Raw genomic sequence first — 22,475 nt, forward strand, 5'->3', positions numbered from 1 at the left:
AACAGCATAATTTACAGCTCATTTTGTAAGGTTCTGGTACAAACTTTTTTTCGCCATCTATAGCAACCATATTTAATTTAAATTTAATGAAAAAAGTACATTGTTTTGATGAAAAGTACAAGTACTTTGAATCCCTGCAATTAGTTTCACGTTTAAATGCACAGAAAGCTTATCATCCGTCGATTTGTAGCTCTCCTCCAAAACCCTACAACAGCATAAAAAATATTTGGAGGATAAATGGAGGATAACTACAAACCGCTCAAGATCTTTATTTCACAGGACGTCAGGTTACCAGAGGAACAAGACGAAATCGTGCGGAAGGTGCACGAGTACGCACACAGAGGAACGAAAGAAAATAAACAACAAATCCTTTCGGATTGTTTTTTCCCGGAAATTGACAAAAAGTTAAAAAATTTCATTAACAACTGTCTTATCTGCAAGAAATGCAAATACGACAGGAAACCTCCAAAATTAATACAAAAAACGAATGATACAAATCATTCCTTCCAAAAGATTCATATCGACATTTTTTTCATCAAAGGCAGAAAAATACTAACAGTAGTCGACGCGTTTTCGAAATTCGCAAACGTGATACCTCTTGAAACAAGAACAATCATTCATCTTAAAAGAGCAATCACGGAGCACATTCGAGTTTTTGGCAGACCGGAAGTAATAGTTTGCGATTAAGAGCCTGGCTTCACTTCAAAAGATTTTATCGGTTTTCTCCAGGACCTAAACATTGAATTACACCACGCGAGTTCTAGTAACTCTAACGGAATAGTGGAATGTTTCCACTCGACGCTAATTGAATTATTCAGGACCATGAATCACAAACACACGGACTTGGAACTCAATGACAGAATGAACATTTTGGTCGACTTGTACAATAACACGATACGTTCTGCTACAGGTTTTAAACCCCGTCAGGTAATCTTCAATTACCAGAACAAAACGAACGCTGACGACTTATATCAAAAATATCAAAAGACCCAATCGGCTATTTTAGTCATGATGAAGAAAAGAAAAAAAAACAAGTAGAAGAGGAGAACAAGAGGAAATCATTACCAAAATAGCTAGACCAGGGCAAAGACGTATACGTTAAAGTCACTCAACGAATTACAAAAGACAAAGAACCCTACAAAATCTCTAGAGTACAAGAAAATAATGAGCTAACTTTCAAAGATTCGTTTGGAGTAAAAATTCACAAAAAAATATGGGTGGGTAATGTCAGAGACATAACCGGAGTGAAGTAGAATACACTTAAGTTTTTTTTACGCGGTTTTTTTTGCGCGGTATTTTTGCACGGTTTTTTACGCGGATTTTGAAATTTACGCGGTTTTCATTTACGCGGATTTTGAAATTTACGCGGTTTTCATTTACGCGGATTTTGAAATTTACGCGGTTTTCATTTACGCGGATTTTGAAATTTACGCGGTTTTCATTTACGCGGTTTTTGAAATTTACGCGGTATCCATTTACGCAGATTTCGGAATTTACGCGGTATCCATCAACGAGGTTCCCTTTATCGCGGATTCTTAAATTTAAGTGGTCTTCATTTACGCGGATTTTGAAATTTACGCGGTTTTCATTTACGCGGATTTTGAAATTTACGCGGTTTTCATTTACGCGGATTTTGAAATTTACGCGGTTTTCATTTACGCGGTTTTCATTTACGCGGTTTTTGAAATTTACGCGGTTTCCATTTACGCAGATTTCGGAATTTACGCGGTATCCATCAACGAGGTTCCCTTTATCGCGGATTCTTAAATTTAAGTGGTCTTCATTTACGCGGATTTTGAAATTTACGCGGTTTTCATTAACGCGGATTTTGAAATTTACGCGGTTTTCATTTACGCGGATTTTGAAATTTACGCGGTTTTTATTTACGCGGTTTTCATTTACGCGGCCTGTATCCCCCGCATAAAAAACCACTGTACACTTTGGCTTTTATAACTTTCTGCAAATCTGAATAGACCAATCAGCGAACTGCATTGCAATCGAGCAAATTTACCTGCCAAAAAAACCATTTCCCGAAAGGAAATTCTCTGCGGAAGTACTCCTGGAACAAACAATTTCTATGCGATTTTGTGGTCTTTGGCATATACGTAGGTTCTTGGGAGTATTTTTGGAATGATCAAGTTGTTTTCCAATTTGCAATATTCTTTGAAAATATTGTTGAAATCTTATGGATGGAGGCACGAAAACGAGCGAGAGAGCGATAGTAATATCGGCCGGTAGGGTCTTTCGTCATTCGTTTGACCGTCGTCATATTACGAATACCAGCATCAGAGCAGTAGCAGATCAACATCTTTCGCTACATGGCCCGTACCAAACAGACCGCTCCTAAGTCCACCGGAGAAAAGGCTTCCCGCAAGCAGATGGCAACGAAGGCCGTGTTAAAGTACCCCAGTCACGGTTGGCGTTAAGAAGCCTCATCGCTGCCGAACAGAAACTGTCGCCCTTCGAGAAATTCACAGCTATCAGAAATAAATTGTTACCCAAAATATACCACAAACCAACGGATTCTTTTCAGGACCAGCCATTTACATTCCAGTAAGATATAAATGAAATTTTCATTTTCCATTGCTCTATGGTCCCAAATCTGTATTTAGGAAGACAAAACTGTTTGCGCCAAAACCGTTGGTTTTAGATATATAGTATCTTCAGCAAACTTTGTTAATACTTTCTTGCCGATTTTTATATATTAGTTGAATTAGGGTGGTCCTTATGGTTATGGTGTTCAAAGTATTAACTTCTTAGATATGTAAAATTCAGCTACATAATGTTCTGCGAAGTTATAAATCAATTAAATTGAAGCACCTTTTGCGAAGAAACTATGTGGCTATCTCAAATGGTACATGTGCTACGATTTTTGCAATATTTAAGGTAGGGTGGCTCTTTAAAAATTGGTTTTCTATTAATATATTTTTATGTGTTAATTTCTCGCTAATACTTTGTTCTAAAGGTTTTCAGAACTTTTGTAAATGCACATTTTTTCCGAAGCAATGAAGTTTCTATCTCTTTTGTTTGCATAGTTACAGGCGATTTTCAAAACAAAAATGGTTTTTTTTCAAAGCTATATATCTTCCAACATTGCAAATGGATTTTCAATTTTTTAAATTCGTTTGAAAGATCGGAACTTTTGTAGTTTTTGGTGAAAAAGCTGCGAGAGCCTTATTTCTGTAAAATAAATAATTAATTTTTGAAAATGGTGAATTTTTCAACAAAAATCGTTAATAACTTTTCAAATAGACGAGATAATAACTTTGTTGCTTCAGCAAAAATATTCGCCATGCAAAGTTCTAAAAGTGCTGCAAACAAAGTATTTACGATAATTCAATGTATGAAGTGACAAATGAAAAATAGTGATTTTAAGGGGTCACGTTTTCAACGTTCTCTCTTATGGTAAAATCAACTGAGAAATAGTCAATGTGTGTTATAATGAAAATCTATTGAATATGTGACACTGTTTGAAAACACAACATTTTACCGTACAACTACATGTTAGCGTGAATTCACAATAGTGTTAATAGCGTACTATAGTAAACTCTAAATAAAAGTTATCTATTACGGGGCCAATAAATCAAGTACCGTCATCATGCATCATATAGATGCTAGGGAATTATGCTTTATGAGTTATTTTACCAGCTCGCGGTTAGCGATTTTCAGACCTCTTACTTTTATTTGTTTTGAAGTAACAAAAAATTGAGAATTTTCCCTTTACTTACCCACAGCCGTCAGTATAGTCGATAATTAATTTATACTTTCAAACATTGCATAAATGTTGGAAAAGCATACAATAATTTCCGCTGCTATGAATAACAAACTCGTTTCAATACTTTATTTTAAGATAAAAAGACGTGAAGTAAAATATTTTCTTTCTAGCACTCGTTTTGAGTACTAGTCCAAACCAAAAAGGATTTACTTAAGTGAGCATAGATAACTTTTGTTGGCCGATTTTGAATTAACGATAGTTTGCAGCTAACATTACTGTAAATCCACTGTACTATTTAGATGTACGGTAGATTGTTCTTTCAAAAACGTTTACAAATCCAATAGAATTGCCATGACATTCGGTATTATCACACTCCATGACTATTTCTCAGTTGATTTTACCATAAGAGATTGAACGTTGAAAACGTGACCCCTTAAAATCACTATTTCTCATTTGTCGCTTCGTACATTGATTTATCGTATATAGTTTGTTTGCAGCTTTTTTAGAACTTTGTATGGCGAATATTTTTGCTGAAGCAACAAAGTTATTATCTCGTCTATTTGAAAAGTTTTTTGTTGAAAAATACACCATTTTCAAAAATTAATTATTTATTTTACAGAAATAACGCTCCCGCAGCTTTTTCACCAAAAACTACAAAAGTTCCGATCTTTCAAATGAATTTAAAAGATTGAAAATCCATTTGCAATGTTGGAAGATATACAGCTTTGAAAAAAACCATTTTTGTTTTGAAAATCGCCTGTAACTATGCAAACAAAAGAGATAGAAACTTCATTGCTTCGGAAAAAATGTGCATTTACAAAAGTTCTAAAAACCTTTGGAACAAAGTATTAGCGAGAAATTAACACATAAAAAGATATTAATAGAAAACCAATTTTTAAAGAGCCACCATACCTTAAATATTGCAAAAATCATAGCACATGGACCATTTAAGATAGCCACATAGTTTCTTCGGAAAAGTTGCTTCAATTTAATTGATTTATAACTTCGCAGAACATTATGTAGCTGAATTTTACATATCTAAGAAGTTGATACTTTGAACACCCTAACCATAAGGACCACCCTAACTCAACTAATATAAAAAAATCGGCAAGAAAGTACTAACAAAGTTTGCTGAAGATACTATATATCTAAAACCAACGATTTTGGCGCAAACAGTTTTGTCTTCCTAAATACAGCTTTGGGACTATAGTGCATTGCATTACCATTCCGGCTAGAATTACTATCAACCTTGATGATGCTGTGCGGCGAGGGGCACTAGTTTTCATTATAGTGGAAAATTTAGATTTGCGCATTTTTACACAAGTTTTTCAGCTGTGCTGTTTTCAAAAAAGTTGTAGTTGCATTCAAAATAATATAGTTTACTTCTATTGTCAGAGGTGGACGAACGAAAATTAGACTAGTCAAATGGTACGGACCAACCACTACTTTCACAATATCCGTTATTTTCAGCAAATTGTACATTCTACAGAATTAGTCACAACTATTTCCAATCAGCGCAAAAATCGAAGGTTTTCATTCAGTACAACAGCAGATTTTCACTATTAGAAAAACAGGCAACATTCTGGCCGAAAATTTTGAAACGGAGAACCTATATCTAAACGTTAGAAAACGTTCGATTTTTGTAAATTGAATCATTACACTAACCTGTCTACAAATTACACAAATAACATTTTGAATTTGTGCCATTCTACGTGAAAGCGACGATATTGTTCACAAGTGGCTCACTTACCATCCAACGCTCTTGGCAAGCCACTTTCTGATGCTTGTAATAACAAAACTTCAATTCGATTCTTTGTCGATAAATTGATGGCCCTGAAAAGGGCGTTTTGTTTGGGCAGTGTTCGAAATTTACTTGGAGCTGGTGTATATGGTAACAGTTTTGGTGCCATCTCAGACGGCGTGCTTGGCCAACTCTTCTGACAGCAGCAAACGGACGGCGGCTTGAATTTCGCGGGAGGTTATTGTCAAGCGCTTGTTGTAATGAGTCAGGCGGGACACCTCGTTTGCAATGCGTTCGAAAATGTCTAATAAATCTGTTAATGATGCTCGACGAGACTTTGGTATCTGGATGGACCTCTTTCAGCACCTTGTAGATGTAGATGTACATTTTCAGTTACGATGCTGCAACTGCAAACGAACTGATCGTGAACAACAGCATGCTGCGTTTTTATACCTGACTACATCACAACGTAAGCTCGTCCTTTTTTTGTTGTCCTCAATATGTATTCTTCGCAGCTCCTCCCCTTCGTTGGTCGATACACAAGCAAATTGTGTTGAACGCGTCGGAGTGCCGTTTACTTAGTAGCTGTAATGGAATACCTGCTACTAAAGTGTTGAAATTGGAAGGAAATGCTGCCCGTGACAACAAAAAGACGAATTATCCCACGTCTTCAGCAGCTGGCGATTCGTAACATCGAAAAGTTGAACAAACAAGTGACCATTGCTCAAAAACAAAACATCCAATCAGGAGTGCTGCCCAAGATGACCGAAAAGAAAGCTTAAATCGAACGCTGAAACTCGCAAATGAAATTCATATTGCTGTAAAAACTATCCTTTTCAGGACGATCACACATTTTTGATTATGAACAAAATTGAAATTGCGAATCTGAATGGGCCAATCGACGAACTGAATTTCTATCGAGCAAATTTACCCGCCAAAAAACCATTTCCCGACAGAAAATCCTGTGCTGGAACAGCAATTTCTTTGCGATTTTGTCATCTTTTGCACATAGGGTGAAGTGCCTATTTTCACCATATTAAGGAGGGCGCCTCACTGATTCATTAATTACTCGGCCTACAAACAATGGAATGCGTACAAATTGGCATCAACAGCTTTGCTTCGTTGTTAAGTACCAAGATAATAACACACATGCGCTGAAAACAGTGAAATTCTCGTGATTGAGCGCAACGAAAACACAAATCGAGTGCCCCTATTGTTGCGCTACCATTTGACTCAATGCGTTAAACAAAGATGGCAGACACTGCTCTAACCACCGGCTTTAAATGGGTAGCGCAATAATAGAAACATAGCGATAATGGGCTCATCGCCCTATATAGTTTATTTGGAGTATTTTTGGAATTATTTGCAACATTCTTTGAAAATATTGTTGAACTTTTATAAATGAAGGGACGAAAACGAGCGTTTGATCATCGTCCTACTACCCGCATCAGAGAAGTAGCAGATCAGCATTTTTCGCTACATGGCCTGTATCAAACAGACCGGTCGTAAGTCCACCGGAGGAAAGCCTCCCCGCAAGCAGTAAGCAACGAAGGCCGTGTAAAAGTGCCCCAGTCACGGTTGGCGTTAGGAAGCCTAATCGCTACTGAACAGAAACTGTCGCCCTGCGAGAAATTCACAGCTATCAGCAATCGAGCGGGCCTAAATTGTGATCCAAAATAAACCACAAACCAACAAGTTCTTTTCGGGACCAGCCAATTATATTCCATTAAGATATAAATGAATTTTTCGTTTTCCATTGCCTTACAACCTCTTTCCTCTCGGCTTGAATTACTATCAATCCTGATGATGCTGTGCGGCGGGGGCACAGGCAGTTTCCATTATAGTGGAAAATTTAGGTTTGCGCGTTTTTCCCAAAAGTTTTTTAGCTGTGCTGTTTTCAAGGAAGTTGTAGTTGAATTCAAAATAAAATAGTTTACTTCTATTGTTAGAGGTGGACCTTCCAACGAAAACTAGTCTGGCTCGCTTGGAATCGAATTGTACGGACCAACCACTGCTTTCACAAAATCCGTTATTTTCTGTAATTGTACAGAATTAGTCACAACTATTTCCAATCAGCGCAAAAATCGTAGGTTTTCATTCAGTACAGCAGATTTTCACGTTTAAAAAAACAGGCAGCATTCTGGCCGAAAATGAAACGGAGCACCTATATCGAAACGTTAGAAAACGTTCAATTTTTGTAAATTGAATCATTACACTAAATTGTCTACAAATCACAAATAACTTTTGATTTTGTGCCATTCTTCGTGAAAGCGACGGTATTGTTCACAAGTGGCTCATTTACCATCCAACGCTCTTGACAAGCCACTTTCTGATGCTTGTAATAACAAAACTTCAATTTCATTCTTTGTCGATAAATTGATGGCCCTGAAAAGGGCCTTTTGTTTGGCAAGTGTTCGGAATTTACTTGGAGCTGGTGTATATGGTAACAGTTTTGGTGCCATCGAAGACGGTGTGCTTGGCCAACTCTTCTAACAGCAGCAAACGGACGGCGGCTTGAATTTCGCGGGAGATGCTGCAAACGAACTGCTGCGTGCTGATGCTGCAAACGAACTGAGCGTGAGCAACAGCATGCTGCGTTTTTATACCTGACTACAGCACAATGTAAGCTCGTCCTTTTTTGTGTTGTCCTCAATATGTGTTCTTCGTAGCTCCACCCCTTCGTTGGTCGACCACATATTTTTGATAAAGAACAAAATTGAAATTGTATTTCCAATACGGAGATTATCGAACACTTAGGGTAAAGAGAGTAATGTAATACGGCACCTTGGTAAAATGTTTGAGAATTGAAACCTTTTTTGAATGCGCCTAGTAAAAATGTTTTCCACTTCACTCCAGTTTGTTTCTGACCATATTTGCAATTTGCGTACTGAAATAAATCATAATTTAGGGTTTAACCCAAATTGCTCTCCAGGGAGAAACAGTCCATGAAACAGAAAATGCATTCTTTGAAATGATTTTGGGCCTTTTTTATAATGATACAAGTGAGTTCTACCTTTTCAACTTCCATATCCATACAAAGTGCGTCCCTGCCGCTTCAGAGTATAGACGACATTCATTGCGGTTTTGCGCTTGGCGTGTTCAGTGTAGGTCACGGCATCTCGGATGACATTTTCCTGCACACCATCAGCATTCGTAGATTAAATTGGAGATGCATTTTACACCACCACGACGAGCCAGACGCCGAATGGCAGATTTGGTGATTCCCTGGATTTTATCATGAAGAACCTTGCGATGACGCTTGGTACGGGAACGCAAACATGATACCGCTCATTGTACCGTCCGGACTAGACCTGTGCACCGCCGCGCCACGCCGCCGGTAAATTTCAACAAACGCCGATGCCGTAAGGTAGACCGGCGGCGCACCGCCGACGCTTTTTTCTCACGCCGACAATTCGCGAACTCGACAATAATTAGCTCATAATTTCATCCACAAATCTATGAACATTGTCTATGGTCCGAATATACGACGTTAACTGATTCATGATTTATCACATATTGATCTTTATTTGGTATTAGTGGTTGTGAATTAGATCACTAAGTTAACAAAGTCTTGATATTTTCTCGAAAATCATTACACGACACTCGGAATATAATTCATGGATCCATTCTTGCTTTGTCAACTGGTTAGGATTGCGAGCATATAAGTTACAATTCACCATTCGTGGAATGGTCCACAAATTCAAAAAAAAACACATTCACTTTCAAGATATAGTTGATTCCTTATATGTTAGACATGATTCACCAGTCGAGCTCGTGAAACTGTTCATGATATAGTTCATAAAATATTAAATCTTTCACATAATCTTAATATACTTACGTAAACAATTACAAAGAATTCAGACTATTATTCATGGATTATTCGCTCTACTCTTTGGTTTTGAAATTTCTATGTGAGCTATTGTGTACAACTGCTAGCAACCAGTCGCATAGGCGCGAGTATTAGATACAAGGAAAGTACTAGGACCTGTAACCAGGGTTGCCACTATTTTTCAAAGAAAATCTGGCAGTTCAATTAAAAATATCTGGCAAAATCTGGCACTTGACAGCGATTTCATAGTCATCGAAATTCGGCATATATTTTAGTTTTCGTAGAATGTGCATCAATCGATTTTTGTAAAATTTGGGACATTTTTACCCAAATTTCCAAAATGTGTATGTAGCCGCTTCCAAAACTTAAAAATCTGACCGAATGAGAGATTTGTCTTTTCGTCTGGAAGCTGCCAAAACCTCTGGCTGTGCCAGATAAATCTGGCATAATGGCATCCCTGCCTGTAACCCTGTTATTCTTTTGTTAAGATTCAGTGTAATTTTCGAAATTAAATGAAACTGCGCTGAGCACCAAAAATACATTACCTAGCCACAATTCATGTCCGTGAAATAATTAAGAAAACTATAAGACACGTGACTCTGTGTAAAAAATCCGACGGTAAGCTCAAGACTAAAATATCACGATAACACGACGAGAATTTACGAAAATCGTTGCACAATCGTTCAATTCTTGACTTTTTCAGGCAATAAAGTTAGTATAAATCAATGTATCATCAAGTTATCATAAAAATATTAAACATATTCAGGTACAACCACCTACTAAATATTTGAGTATAATGGAATCTTTTTTTTTGCGTGAACTAGTTTTGTAAAAACACAAAAATTATTTTCAATACGAGGTTTATTTATCATTGATTGAATCGTGACCTATTTTGAAATTTGTTTCTTGAAGAATAGTTGGGCAGAGTGATCTTGACTTTTAGCGACGTTGGTGCACTGATGTGGCGATGCAGAGGGTAAGATTTCTGGTCGCATAAATTATTAATCGTGTCATCTAGCCCCACTCAGGAAAGATTTTCAGTGGCAGTTGCATCAGCCTGGTATCACAGACAAAGAGGACGTAACACGAGATGAATTTTCATCACTCGTAGGTAAAACGGTCGATTTAAATTACAAAAATGCGCCATATCAGCGAGCGTGGCGTTAATGAAAAGATTTTGACACAGAGCTAAATGCGTTACTTAGTTTCTGCACCCATCCGAAAACGTTACCGTCTTTTTTATCTCATGCAAACCAAAATAAAATGGGCTGAAAATGTGAAACTCATTCTTGTCGAAGTGAGCAAGGTGGGAGTTGTTCACAACCATTTCTTAAGTTACGACACGATGCCGATCTGTGAGTAAGCACATAATAGGATGTTAGTAAATTAATTGATTCGGTGTATCGAATCTGAATAGATGTATGCAATGGATTAGAATTTGAAGATCCCCGGAACTGCTGGAGAAATTGGCGGTGTGCAGGTGCAACGAAAACTAGAGATACGCTCAGACCATTTTCAATCAGACTTGTTTAATGATCAGCTTCAACCCAACAGGAGCTAACACATCAAGTCGTGGAATTATTATGAATGATAGTAACTGTATATTTAGGTTTCGTCAGGGTGCAGATCTGTATGATTCCAGCACATCGAGCATACTTTGCATTCAAGACATAAGCAAATCTTACGTTGAAAGAAAATGTAGTGCCATGGAATCGAATATGCCTTATCATCGCGGCAATTTTGTACTTACAAGAAGTAAAAGTAAACGCCAGCCTGTAAAATGAAGTAATCCCAGCAAAGTTCAGCCGGAATTGAACTGGAAATCTGCCTTATTCCAGTTCGTACACGGGATCCAGTGGCTTGTGCCGATTCTAATTAGCATCGGATGTGTCACTGTAGCAGGAATACGCACTGGAACCAGCCAGGATTCCGGTTCATTTCCGGCTGAGCTTAACTGGGATGTGTCTACCTTGAAAGGTGTCCTTAAACGATAATTAAAAGTGATATTTCTGGGCAGTAATGCCATTAATAACGCCTCCTGTTAGGGTACCTGGTATCTGCGGGAGCGACGGTAAAGAAGACTAAATTGAAACAAAAAACAATGAAACGACAACAAGAATTAATTTCCTCAAACAAAACAAAAACTGTTTTACCGTTGCTTAATTTCCCAAATATAGAACAATAAATAATTATTATGGGTCATTGAAACACAGTCGTTACTCTGCATTCTTCAAATTTGTCAATTGCAATCATTATTTCATGCGAAGTCGTAGTATGCGACATCGACAATTTTTCTATTTCGTTCTTCAAATTTTACAACTGTAAAAATAGTTCCACCTTTCATTTATTAGCTTGCATTTCGCAAGCAGGGTGGGCACTATTAGCACTGAGAACTGACATACAAGTAAAGTTGATGATATGGTTGACAAAAAAACATTCGTTTTGGTGGGGGAGTATGTTGCGGCAGAGCGCAATCTGTGCATATGCCCCCGCCGTTGTACATGTATTATCTGTGATAAAGTGTGCCAAATAAAATTCACGACAGTCTAGTTCAGTCACCGCCGGCGGTGGCCGATCGATCGCACTTTGTGTCTTTATACTTTTATATCACAGTCCGTCTTTGTTTCGCTGTTTGTGCCTTGTTCGCTTCGTCCGTTTATTGGAAGGCAGGAAACGGGTCCTACCGCTGAGAACGATCAAAATGTTTACACAGGTTTTTCGGGAAAGTTTGTTCTAGCTTATATGTCTGTTATCTGTGCTATTAGAGCATCAGTTAAAAAAATTTGATGTGGTTGCGAGAATTACATTTTGTGCAAAGTGTTCAACAGATGTCGCTAGTACATTGTGGGCGATGATTTTTTTAGAATTTTCTTCAAGCTGCAACGTCGAACCCGAAAATTTGGGAAAGGAATTGAACTGCCAAGATTTTTTTTAGTTACATAGGTGTCAATATTTGTTACGCCGACACATGCCGGCGCGCCGCCGCCGATAGGGTCCAACGGCGTGACGCCGCCGGCCAAATATGTCGCTTACGCCGCAGCCGATTAAAAATGCATCGGCGCACACCTCTAGTCCGGACGAGCATGTTGCTCGTGTGGTAAGCGAGCACCCACTGATACAAAACAAGCTCGCGAGACCTGTATATATATAACATTCCCGTATGTAGTGAAACGCTTACATGCTCCTTTTTGACGGCTCTGCGTGGGATATGCTGGCAAATTGCGCATTTTCCTCGCTGTTTCCGAAGGATTTTCTGAAAATCCTTGTTTTGGTTTATTTATAGTAGTCGCACTAATTCCGAAATTTAATACGAAATACGTGCACAAATTTCCGATCAGATAGTGCAAAAATATTGCGATTTCGTCCAGTAGAACGGAAGATATTCGCATTTCAAACCTGGGAAAATTTCTCAACTGAAATTTTTGAAACGGGACCCCATATTGAAACGTTAGAAGTATTCTACTTCAAAAGAATTAAGAAGTAATTTTCTTGGCAGATTAACAGAACAGATTAACCTCATTTTGAACCTAAATATATTGATTAAAACACAGAAGAACAGATAGTTTTTTCGAAATCGAATCATTTAAACAGAAACATTTTGAGCCTAAATGAATGAGAGTATGTTTGAAAAGTTTTAGAAAATCAACAAATTAATATTAAATTTGAGGATGAAATCTATAAATTCATTCAGTCAATCGCCTGTTTGCAAAATAACCACATCATCATAATCATCAAAATTCCTATAATCGAGCAGAAGCAGTAGGGGAATTGTGGGAAAAACCGACACTATGGGTAAAACCGACACCCCACAACATTTCCTAGAAATCAAATTTTTATTCATTTCATAATGATACATTATTATTAGTACGTTTATTTACAGCATTTGAAGAAAAATTGGATTTACGTTAGTACACCGAATGTCATAAAAATAAACAAAACATACGACAGCAGCGTTCATACTCGTCTGGATGTTAAATTTCGTTGGTAGATTTTAAGGTTTCAACCGAACAAAATCTTTTCAAATCACCACATTTTTCAGTACCTATTATTATCGGCCTGTCCTATGATCAACTAGGTGTATTGAAAACGAGTTTGAGAAATTCAATATTTTTAATTGCTTTTATAAAAAAATGTGCGCTGTTGGGGGATAACCGACACCCTGTGGTTAGGGTAAAACCGACACGCTGTTAAGATGGTTGTGTATACTTGCGATTCATTTCAAAATACTGGGGATTTTTGTGATACTTCAATTAGCCTATTAGAACACTATAATATTAGCAGAAATACACAGAAATACATTTATTGTGTTTATTTCTTGTAAGTCTCTTTAAAAATCAAAAATTGGAATTTTTGCTTATTTGATTCTATCGAAGCTTTTGCTATTTCTGCAAAAAGCTCATCAAACCGAATTTCTAGTGTTCTCTTGGTTTGTCATAGACGAACTTTATCACAATGAGACAATGATCTTATGTATACCCCAATAGATCGTTGATGATCAGAGTCCGAAAAATCAAATCTGAAAAAGATAGTTTTACTAAGAAGTGTGTGTGTCACTTATAAGTGAATGAATCCAATTTGCAGAACGTAGAACGCTTGCAAAATTTCTCTTACGAAATAAAATGACACTGGAGGTTGCAATGATGTGCGCAAGGATTATTTGGAAATACTCATATCAATAAATAATCCTATAGCATAAAATACTCTTATTTATAGTATTACGCTTTCGAACTTTTTCCCCCTCACTACATGATGAAGCAATAAAAAGCACATATTTGCATCATACATACTCACACTTTATTAATCACGCCTATATCTCATTTTTAATAAAGATAAAGATTTTAATAAATTGGAGAGAAAATAAATTAAAGGGGGTGTCGATCTTACCCCTATGGGGTATCGATTTTACCGGCATTGCCTACAAAAAGTCACTTTGTTTTCCAAGTTTTACAACCAATAATTTTTAATGAAATTAATTTTTTGAAGCGCTGAAAAAATTAATTCTTGTTAAGAATTTTCTGAAGAAGAATTCTGCATAAAAACTATAATTTTATTGGTTTTGTGGCAACTTAGAAAAATTGTTAAGCTTAAGGTGTCGGTTTTAACCATAATTCCCCTACAGACTGATGCAGCTGGAACCTATCAACACAAATGGAACTAGAATCGATACGAATATTCGCTATCTGGCCCAGCAACAACACACGTTTTACGAGCAAAAGGAAAGGTGTTTTATCTGTGACAATAGCTATCCACTGAACGATGAATGCGTCTTCAACATACTCACCAACCAGAAGGCCAGATGTTCAACGTACAATCAACCAGACCAACCAATCATCAAGGAAATTAGTCTCGGAACCATACTTGTCGACAGAGACAAGACGGTTTACATCGAGGACTCATGCGGCGACTCACGCATCATAGCAACACCAACAATAATCGAAACAGGTAACCGCACAGTTACAGTGCAGAACTTTACATTTAAAAGTAATCCCAGACAGACCGAACAATACGAAATTCTTACACCAATCTTCGGCAAAGAGATAATAGTAACCAAGCAAAGGACAGACTCGGAAGAGTTGCACCATATGAATATCAACAATTTGGAGGAAATCAAAAACCTTAAAATCCACATGACCAGCTCCCAGACACTTGGAGGAATATTTATGGTCTCTCTTGTGTCGTTACCACTAATCATCTTCTGCATTCGTAGATACAAAAACCAGAGCAGGAAACAATCTCATCCAGCCAAGAAGGAGGACACAGTCACTTTACGCATCTCAAGAAGTAACCCTGAGCCAACAGATGAGAATGTAAAGAAAACAATAGCTAACCAGCAGAAGGAAAAATCACCTAGTTTGGCAAAATCATTTTTCCCAACCAAATTCACGTTCATCGACGGATCAACAAAGTCAACCGAGGACGCCTGACACTTAGGGGGAGACGTTATGACGGTTCCCGCCACCTGCCAACATCAACACATCCACCAGAGCCCATATGGTAAAAAAGGTCAATTTTGGGTCACTGAACGCGAATATCATATCCACTTTCTTTTTCAAAGAACCGCTTTTGAGATTTTTGGGAAAACGTGCTTTTGAACCCTTTTTGCAGTCAATATCTCAGGAACAAATCTTCCGATTAACACAAGCGACTCACCATTCGAAAGGTATTGATGTGCCCATTCCAAAAACGTTAAAAAACATGTTAGGATAAAATATCAACAATTCAGGGTTAAGAGCAACCAAAGTAAAAATGTAATGTTTGATAAAATTACTCATTTTTAGTTGATTTTTCAAAAAAAATAATTCTGCAAAAAAATCTTATGTGACAGACAAACTTCTCACGTGAATTTTAAGCCTAAGATCACGAAAATCCGATAAAAACTGGTGATGTTATTAAGCAGAGTAAAATTTCTGAAGTGGCCCCCCCATTTTTCACAAAGTGGTGAATTTTGCAAAACATGTTTTAATTTTATTGTTTAGGTACCCCTAAACATCTTCGTGAAATATTTTGTTATTATTCGAAATATTTCTAATAGTTTTAGTTAATTGAAAATTTATACACCTTTTTATTATAATATTTTTTACAGCCAAAGCTTAATTTCGAATTGCACCAAACTTCACTGGTAGTTTAATAAATGTTTAGTCTAGAAAATGTCGAAAAAAGTTTTAACAAATGTTAACTATTTCTACTTTTTTTAAACAATTTTTCAAAAAAATGAGCAAAAATTTCTGAAGTGGCCCCCCCATTTTTCACAAAGTGGTGAATTTTGCAAAAACATGTTTTAATTTTATTGTTTAGGTACCCCCAAACATCTTCGTGAAACATTTTCTCGTTATTCGAAATATTTCCAATAGTTTTAGTTAATTGAAAATTTATAAACCTTTTTACTATAATATTTTTTACAGCTAAAGCTTAATTTCGAATTGCACCAAACTTCACTGATGGTTCAACAAATGTATAGTCTAGAAAATGTCGAAAAAAGTTTCAACAAATGTTAACTATTTCTACTATTTTTTAAACAATTTTTCTAAAAAATGCGGTTTTAAATGGTTTCTTCACGCGATATTCATACCGTTTAAGTTGTAAAATGTTGCATTTTTTATCAGCTTTCAATTCCAAGAAAAAAAATTTTGAGCAAACAAAGTTTTTAAAATATTTGGTTTTTTGTGTTACCCGGCATGCGAAAAACAACGCGCGAGCGAAACAGTCGCTGGTCGCCACGGCACGCTTGGACCAACATCGCCTGAGCGAGTCGATGAGAGCTCGCCAAGTCTCTGACCACATCAAATGCAAAGCTAGAGAATGAGTTTCGTTGCGATAGTCTTATCGATAATACCCAGTGTAACACATCCTGTCATCTGAAAATTTGCCATCTAATTTACCTTCTTCAATTGTTATTGCATTACCAGGACAAGCTTTTTTGTTGAGAAGCGTGAATTTCATAGTGCAAAATAGAGAATCAATATTTTTGAAATAACTCTTCGTCCAATCAAACCATTGTAATTTTATTATAATTTTACAAATAGTATAATGTATAATCAGTACAAGCTAGCTCTATACGCGATAGTTTATTTATTGCTTCATTGAAGATCTGTTCTTGCTCACGGGAGAAAAACCACTTCTTTAGCATATGTAAATATCAATTCGATTGTATATTTGCATTTCATTTATTTTAATTTATGCGTATCAACGGAAAGATTTTCCTTCGCACATTGGTTATGTTTTTTTAATTTATTTAATACAAAGAAATACTGCACTCTTCCGGGTGACCTATCAACCACAGAAATATAACTTATTTCAACAAACGAAAACGATGAAGTAATAAACAGTACGTAAAAACAATATAAACAGTATGTATGTATCAAGTGTAATCGCACCAACTGATCTCCTAAAACTGATTGATTGAGTCCGTCACACGCCATTTGTCAACCGAAACTCATTATTGCCAACTTTTATACTTGTCTAAACGTGTCGCGGAGCGTACGGCAGGTTCGCTAGTGCAATGTTGGTCCAAGCGTGCCGTGGCGACCAGCGACTGTTTCGCTCGCGCGCTGTTTTTCGCATACCGGGTAACACAAAAAATCAAATATTTTAAAAAGTCACGTTTGCTCAAAATTTTTTTTCTTGGAATTGAAAGCTGATAATATATGCAACATTTTACAACTTAAACGGTATGAATATCGCGTGAAGAAACCATTTAAAACAGCATTTTTTTGAAAAATTGTTTTAAAAAAAGTAGAAATAGTTAACATTTGTTAAAACTTTTTTCGACATTTTCTAGACTAAACATTTATTAAACTACCAGTGAAGTTTGGTGCAATTCGAAATTAAGCTTTGGCTGTAAAAAATATTATAATAACAAGGTGTATAAATTTTCAATTAACTAAAACTATTAGAAATATTTCGAATAATAACAAAATATTTCACGAAGATGTTTAGGGGTACCTAAACAATAAAATTAAAACATTTTTTGCAAAATTCACCACTTTGTGAAAAATGGGGGGGGGGCACTTCAGAAATTTTTACTCTGCTTAATAACATCACCAGTTTTTATCGGATTTTCGTGATCTTAGGCTTAAAATTCACGTGAGAAGTTTGTCTGTCACATAAGATTTTTTTGCAGAATTATTTTTTATGAAAAATCAACTAAAAATGAGTAATTTTATCAAACATTACATTTTTACTTTGGTTGCTCTTAACCCTGAATTGTTGATATTTTATCCTAACATGTTTTTTAACGTTTTTGGAATGGGCACATCAATACCTTTCGAATGGTGAGTCGCTTGTGTTAATCGGAAGATTTGTTCCTGAGATATTGACTGCAAAAAGGGCTCAAAAGCACGTTTTCCCAAAAATCTCAAAAGCGGATCTTTGAAAAAGAAAGTGGATATGATTTTCGCGTTCAGCGACCCAAAATTTACCTTTTTACATTTCTTATAAAAGAAATGTATAGAATTCGCTCAAACTTTCAAGATTTTTTCCGAGGCCCGGAGGGCCGAGTCTTATATACCAATCGACTCAGCTCGACGATTTGGGACAATGTCTGTGTGTGTGTCTGTGTGTGTGTATGTAACGGACAAATTCTCATTCGTGTTTCTCAGCAATGGCTGAACCGATCTTATCCAAACCAATTTTAAATGAAAGAACTAAAAAACAGTATGAACGCTATTAATTTGTTTTTGATTCTGATGTTTAGTTTCCAAGATATGAATGTTTGAATGTGTAAAAATGGTGTTTTTTGCAGTTTCTTGGAATTATTTGCCGAAGTTGACAATATAGATTATCAAATTATATGTTTTTAGATAGCTTTAACAAATACCTTTCGAACAAGCTATAGATTGTTGAAATCGGACTATTATCAAAAGAGATATTTAACATTAAATACGGACGAAAGATTTTTATCATTTCCCATTGCCAGAAATATGACCAAAAACATGTAATCTATTTTTAACGCCAAAACGGCTTATTTTAGGTCAATAGTATCTTCGGAGAATTTAATGGAGGCAATATTCCCTTTCTTTTGGTATTGTGCTTTTGCTGATTAATCCCCCTATGAGTGAGATATTTTCACAAATTTTCTTGGAAGTGATTATATCGAAATGATGCCTTCTACAAATTTGTAGCTCTTACTTTTGCGAATAACTTTACTGAAGACTTCAAATATCTATTTTGAATACTTTAAAAGTTATGGCTTGTTGTTTGTGGATTACTCTTTGTCGCCTATTTATTGTTCAATATAGTAATAATCCATTGAAATAAGCCAAACATTATTTCGATAAAACGAATTTTGTATTTCATTTTTCTATCTACAACCGCTAGAAATAATCACCGAACACTTCCAAGTTGTCTGGAAGGAACTTGATAACTTATCAGTGCAAAAATGTTCATTTGTACTAACCTTCTGACTGCAATTTTTCTAACTCATGACCATCGGATCGATCTGAAACATATCGGAAAATGAAAAGCGAAATAAATAACTCCAAGCAATGGCGTTGCCAAGAGAAGGTTTTGGGGTTTAACACCATACAACGCCCCCCCCCCCCCCCCCACACCCAAAAAAAATGGATTGAAGTTGAAAATTTATTGATGCAGACTGATTCAATTCAATATTACAATAACAATTATCTGATTCGTACATTGATATCCTGTTGTTGTAAACATCATGAGGACTTTTGATAAATTGTCGGATTGGGGTCCTGATATGTAACTGATCTATTAGTCTTGATTTCACAGTTGTCTAATTGCATCAATATCAAAATCCTGCCTGAAAACATTCCAATAGAAAATTCCAGAGTTCTGTAATCAATCATAATCCTCAGATTTATTTTCAAATTGAGCTCGTTTTTGTAGAGATGTACTGTAATAAGGGTCTTTATTTAATAGGAAGCGAAGTTAAAATTGATTTAATGTCTATGAAACATACAACAGCTCACCAAAAAAATGCATAACTTTCAACATTTGCTAAAACGTTTTTGCCTTTCTCATTCACTCTAAAATCGTCAATCTAATCCCGACCGGGAGGGCCGAGTGTCATATGCCAATCGACTCAGTTCGTCGAGATCGGAAAATGTCTGTGTGTGTATGTATGTATGTGTGTGTATGTGTGTATGTGGAAAAAAATGTGACCTCTGTTAATCAGATATGGCTGGATCGATTTGCACAAAGTTTGTCTCAAATGAAAGGTACAACCTTCCCATCGGCTGCAATTGATTTTTTTATTGATTGGACTTCCGGTTCCGGAGTTACGAGTTGAAGAGTGCAATCACACAGCAAATTCCCATATAAACTGAAATGAAAAATTTTCAAAATCAAATTTGTATTTTTGATGCCAAATGACTTGATAATGCATGAAACATCGAGATTTGATGTAAACTCGAAAAAAATAATGTTTGACAAAAATTGATTTTTTTGGGACATTTTTGCCTTTCTCATATAGAAAGGTTATCCAATCACTCTAAAAATCGTCAATCATACCGGCCCGGAGGGAGTATGCAGTAAGTGGTTGCTACTTTAAAATTAAAACTAGTTTAAAATTTCTTAACAAGTTGAAAATTTTCGGCAGGACCCGAACCTCCCGGATCTTACTATGTGATACTGAAACATCGCTTGAAACCAGCGGTGGTCAGTATCTCAAGATCGTGGCTGTCGATCCATTGTACGTATGTGCAAATCGAACTGAACATGTAATATTTAATTCCACCATTGTATTGGACATAACCAGCCATGGAATCGTAGTCTGGACAAATGAGAAAAGCACAATTGCACCACTAGGTGGATTAAAACAGGTTTTCATTTTGGGAATGCGTCGAGTTGAGACGAAAACGTAATATGATTAATATCGAGGATAACACTTTCCGAATGTAGAGAAAAATTTATGAAAAATTACGATTTCCATTCGACTCTAGCAGGTTCTGATCGATTTTGATGAGAATTTGATTTTTGTTGTATGACCAATTATATGTATAGGTCAAATGTTCAAAAACAGTAATTTAAGGTCAAGATAACATCATTTTGAAACCGCCAATTTCGGAGGGTTAGTATCTTCGATGAGTTTTACAAACGTTAAACAGCGCATCATTTGATAAAATTATTTTGACGGTATATCGTCCAAGAAGTATTTATGGTGAATATTCTCAGGTTAATATTCATGACTACAATAAAGTCTCAACAAATTCGCTAAAAACACGAACTCTGTTACTATTTTTTGAAAAATTAATTCTGCATAATTTTAAAACTTCAAAAATTACGGTTTCGGAATTATGCCGTTTGGACAGTAAGATCGATTTTCACCAAACCCCCACCAATTGTAAAATTGGTATTGTAAACAAAATGTAAGGGTGATACTTCAATGCTGATAGGTGGGACCGAAAAAGTAAACAATCGTCAAAGGGACGATACTATCATTTTGTCAATTTCAATAGCAAACACAAATTTTAATTTAATAATTTCAAATACTTCATGAAGTTTTGGGTTTCGATCACTGAATCATGCAATCTAGGATGTAAAAAACACAATAATTCTTAAATAGGAAATAAAACCAAGTCTGGAAATATTTACTGTTGATTTTCTTTGAATGGTGTCACTGCTAGTATCGCTTTTTTCCAGAAAAAGCGTTGATATTTAGGTCTCAGTCGCGTTGAAAATTTGAGTAAAGTATAAACTTCATTCCGATTCAAAAAAAAAATCGATTTTTTGGCTCAGTACAATATACATAACCCCTTTAGGAAAATTCAGTTTTCCCACCACAATGCATTGATTGAGGAATTTAGATATTTTATTAACAGAGCATTAGCAATAATTCGTTTGTATGTCTATTTTATGGGCCACTTTTTCGCTTTCCCATTAATTTGGTTTGAGATTTCTAGCACTGATGCTGTCATATGCTGATTTGAACGATTCTCTGAGTCCTGTCACTATCCCATGTAGTATGTGTTATCAAAAACATCGCGAAGCATCAAGTTCTAAATGTTCTCAAACGATATAATATCCGAAGAGAGTGATAAGAGTTATAAGAAATGTCTCATCACACTGTTAGGTGGATTAAAAGCGTTTTTACCTTCATGCAATCACCCCAAAATTTGTAAACTAGTGTAATTATTGTAACACTAGTTTACAAAATAAAAATAAAAATCTGAGCTTCAACATTTGAAAATCATTTTTGATGTAAAATTGTGTGCCGAATCCAAAAATGAAGTCCAAAAAAATTCAGTAGAACAGTTTTCGAGTTACAGCAAAAAAAATGAATCTCGCCTTTAAAATAAAAAGTACGTTCAGTAAAATCCAAATATCTTCGGTTGTAGAGCATTGGTACGAAATATTATAATGGTAATTAAAAGGTAATTGAATATACTTTATGTCATTTGAATATTTTGTTTTAGTGCGAGTACTGATTCTGACGTTATTTACGAGTTTGTTGAACTTTTTCTTAATTTTTCCTCATTTTTTAAAGAAAAATGAGCGTTTGGTCAAGGTTTTGGGTGAGATAAAGCTATCCTAAAAATTATATTTTTATGGGAAATTAAAGCCTGCTAATATCCAATGATAATAAGCTATTATTAGTTTAAATTGGATGAGAATTGTGAAAGTTATTTATTTTTTTGTAGTCTAGGAATTTTTTAGTTTTTCTGGGTCGATCTCAATTTTTTCTTGGGCTTTCTTCACAATATATGAGGGATTCTCTGTTAGAATTCTGT

General features: G+C 35.9%; 1 protein-coding gene across 1 annotated transcript in view; it reads right to left on the bottom strand.

Annotated features, from left to right (window-relative positions):
- Positions 1–22,475, bottom strand: part of LOC131687480 (WD repeat and FYVE domain-containing protein 3) — a 1,208,520-nt gene that overhangs the window by 829,729 nt on the left and 356,316 nt on the right. Inside the window, exon 7 of the mRNA XM_058971572.1 lies at positions 19,181–19,222. Within this exon, the coding sequence (XP_058827555.1) occupies positions 19,181–19,222 (42 nt within the window). The remainder of the gene's footprint in view (positions 1–19,180; positions 19,223–22,475) is intronic.

This window comes from Topomyia yanbarensis, chromosome 3 (assembly GCF_030247195.1).
Source record: "Topomyia yanbarensis strain Yona2022 chromosome 3, ASM3024719v1, whole genome shotgun sequence".
Classification (NCBI taxonomy): domain Eukaryota; kingdom Metazoa; phylum Arthropoda; class Insecta; order Diptera; family Culicidae; genus Topomyia; species Topomyia yanbarensis.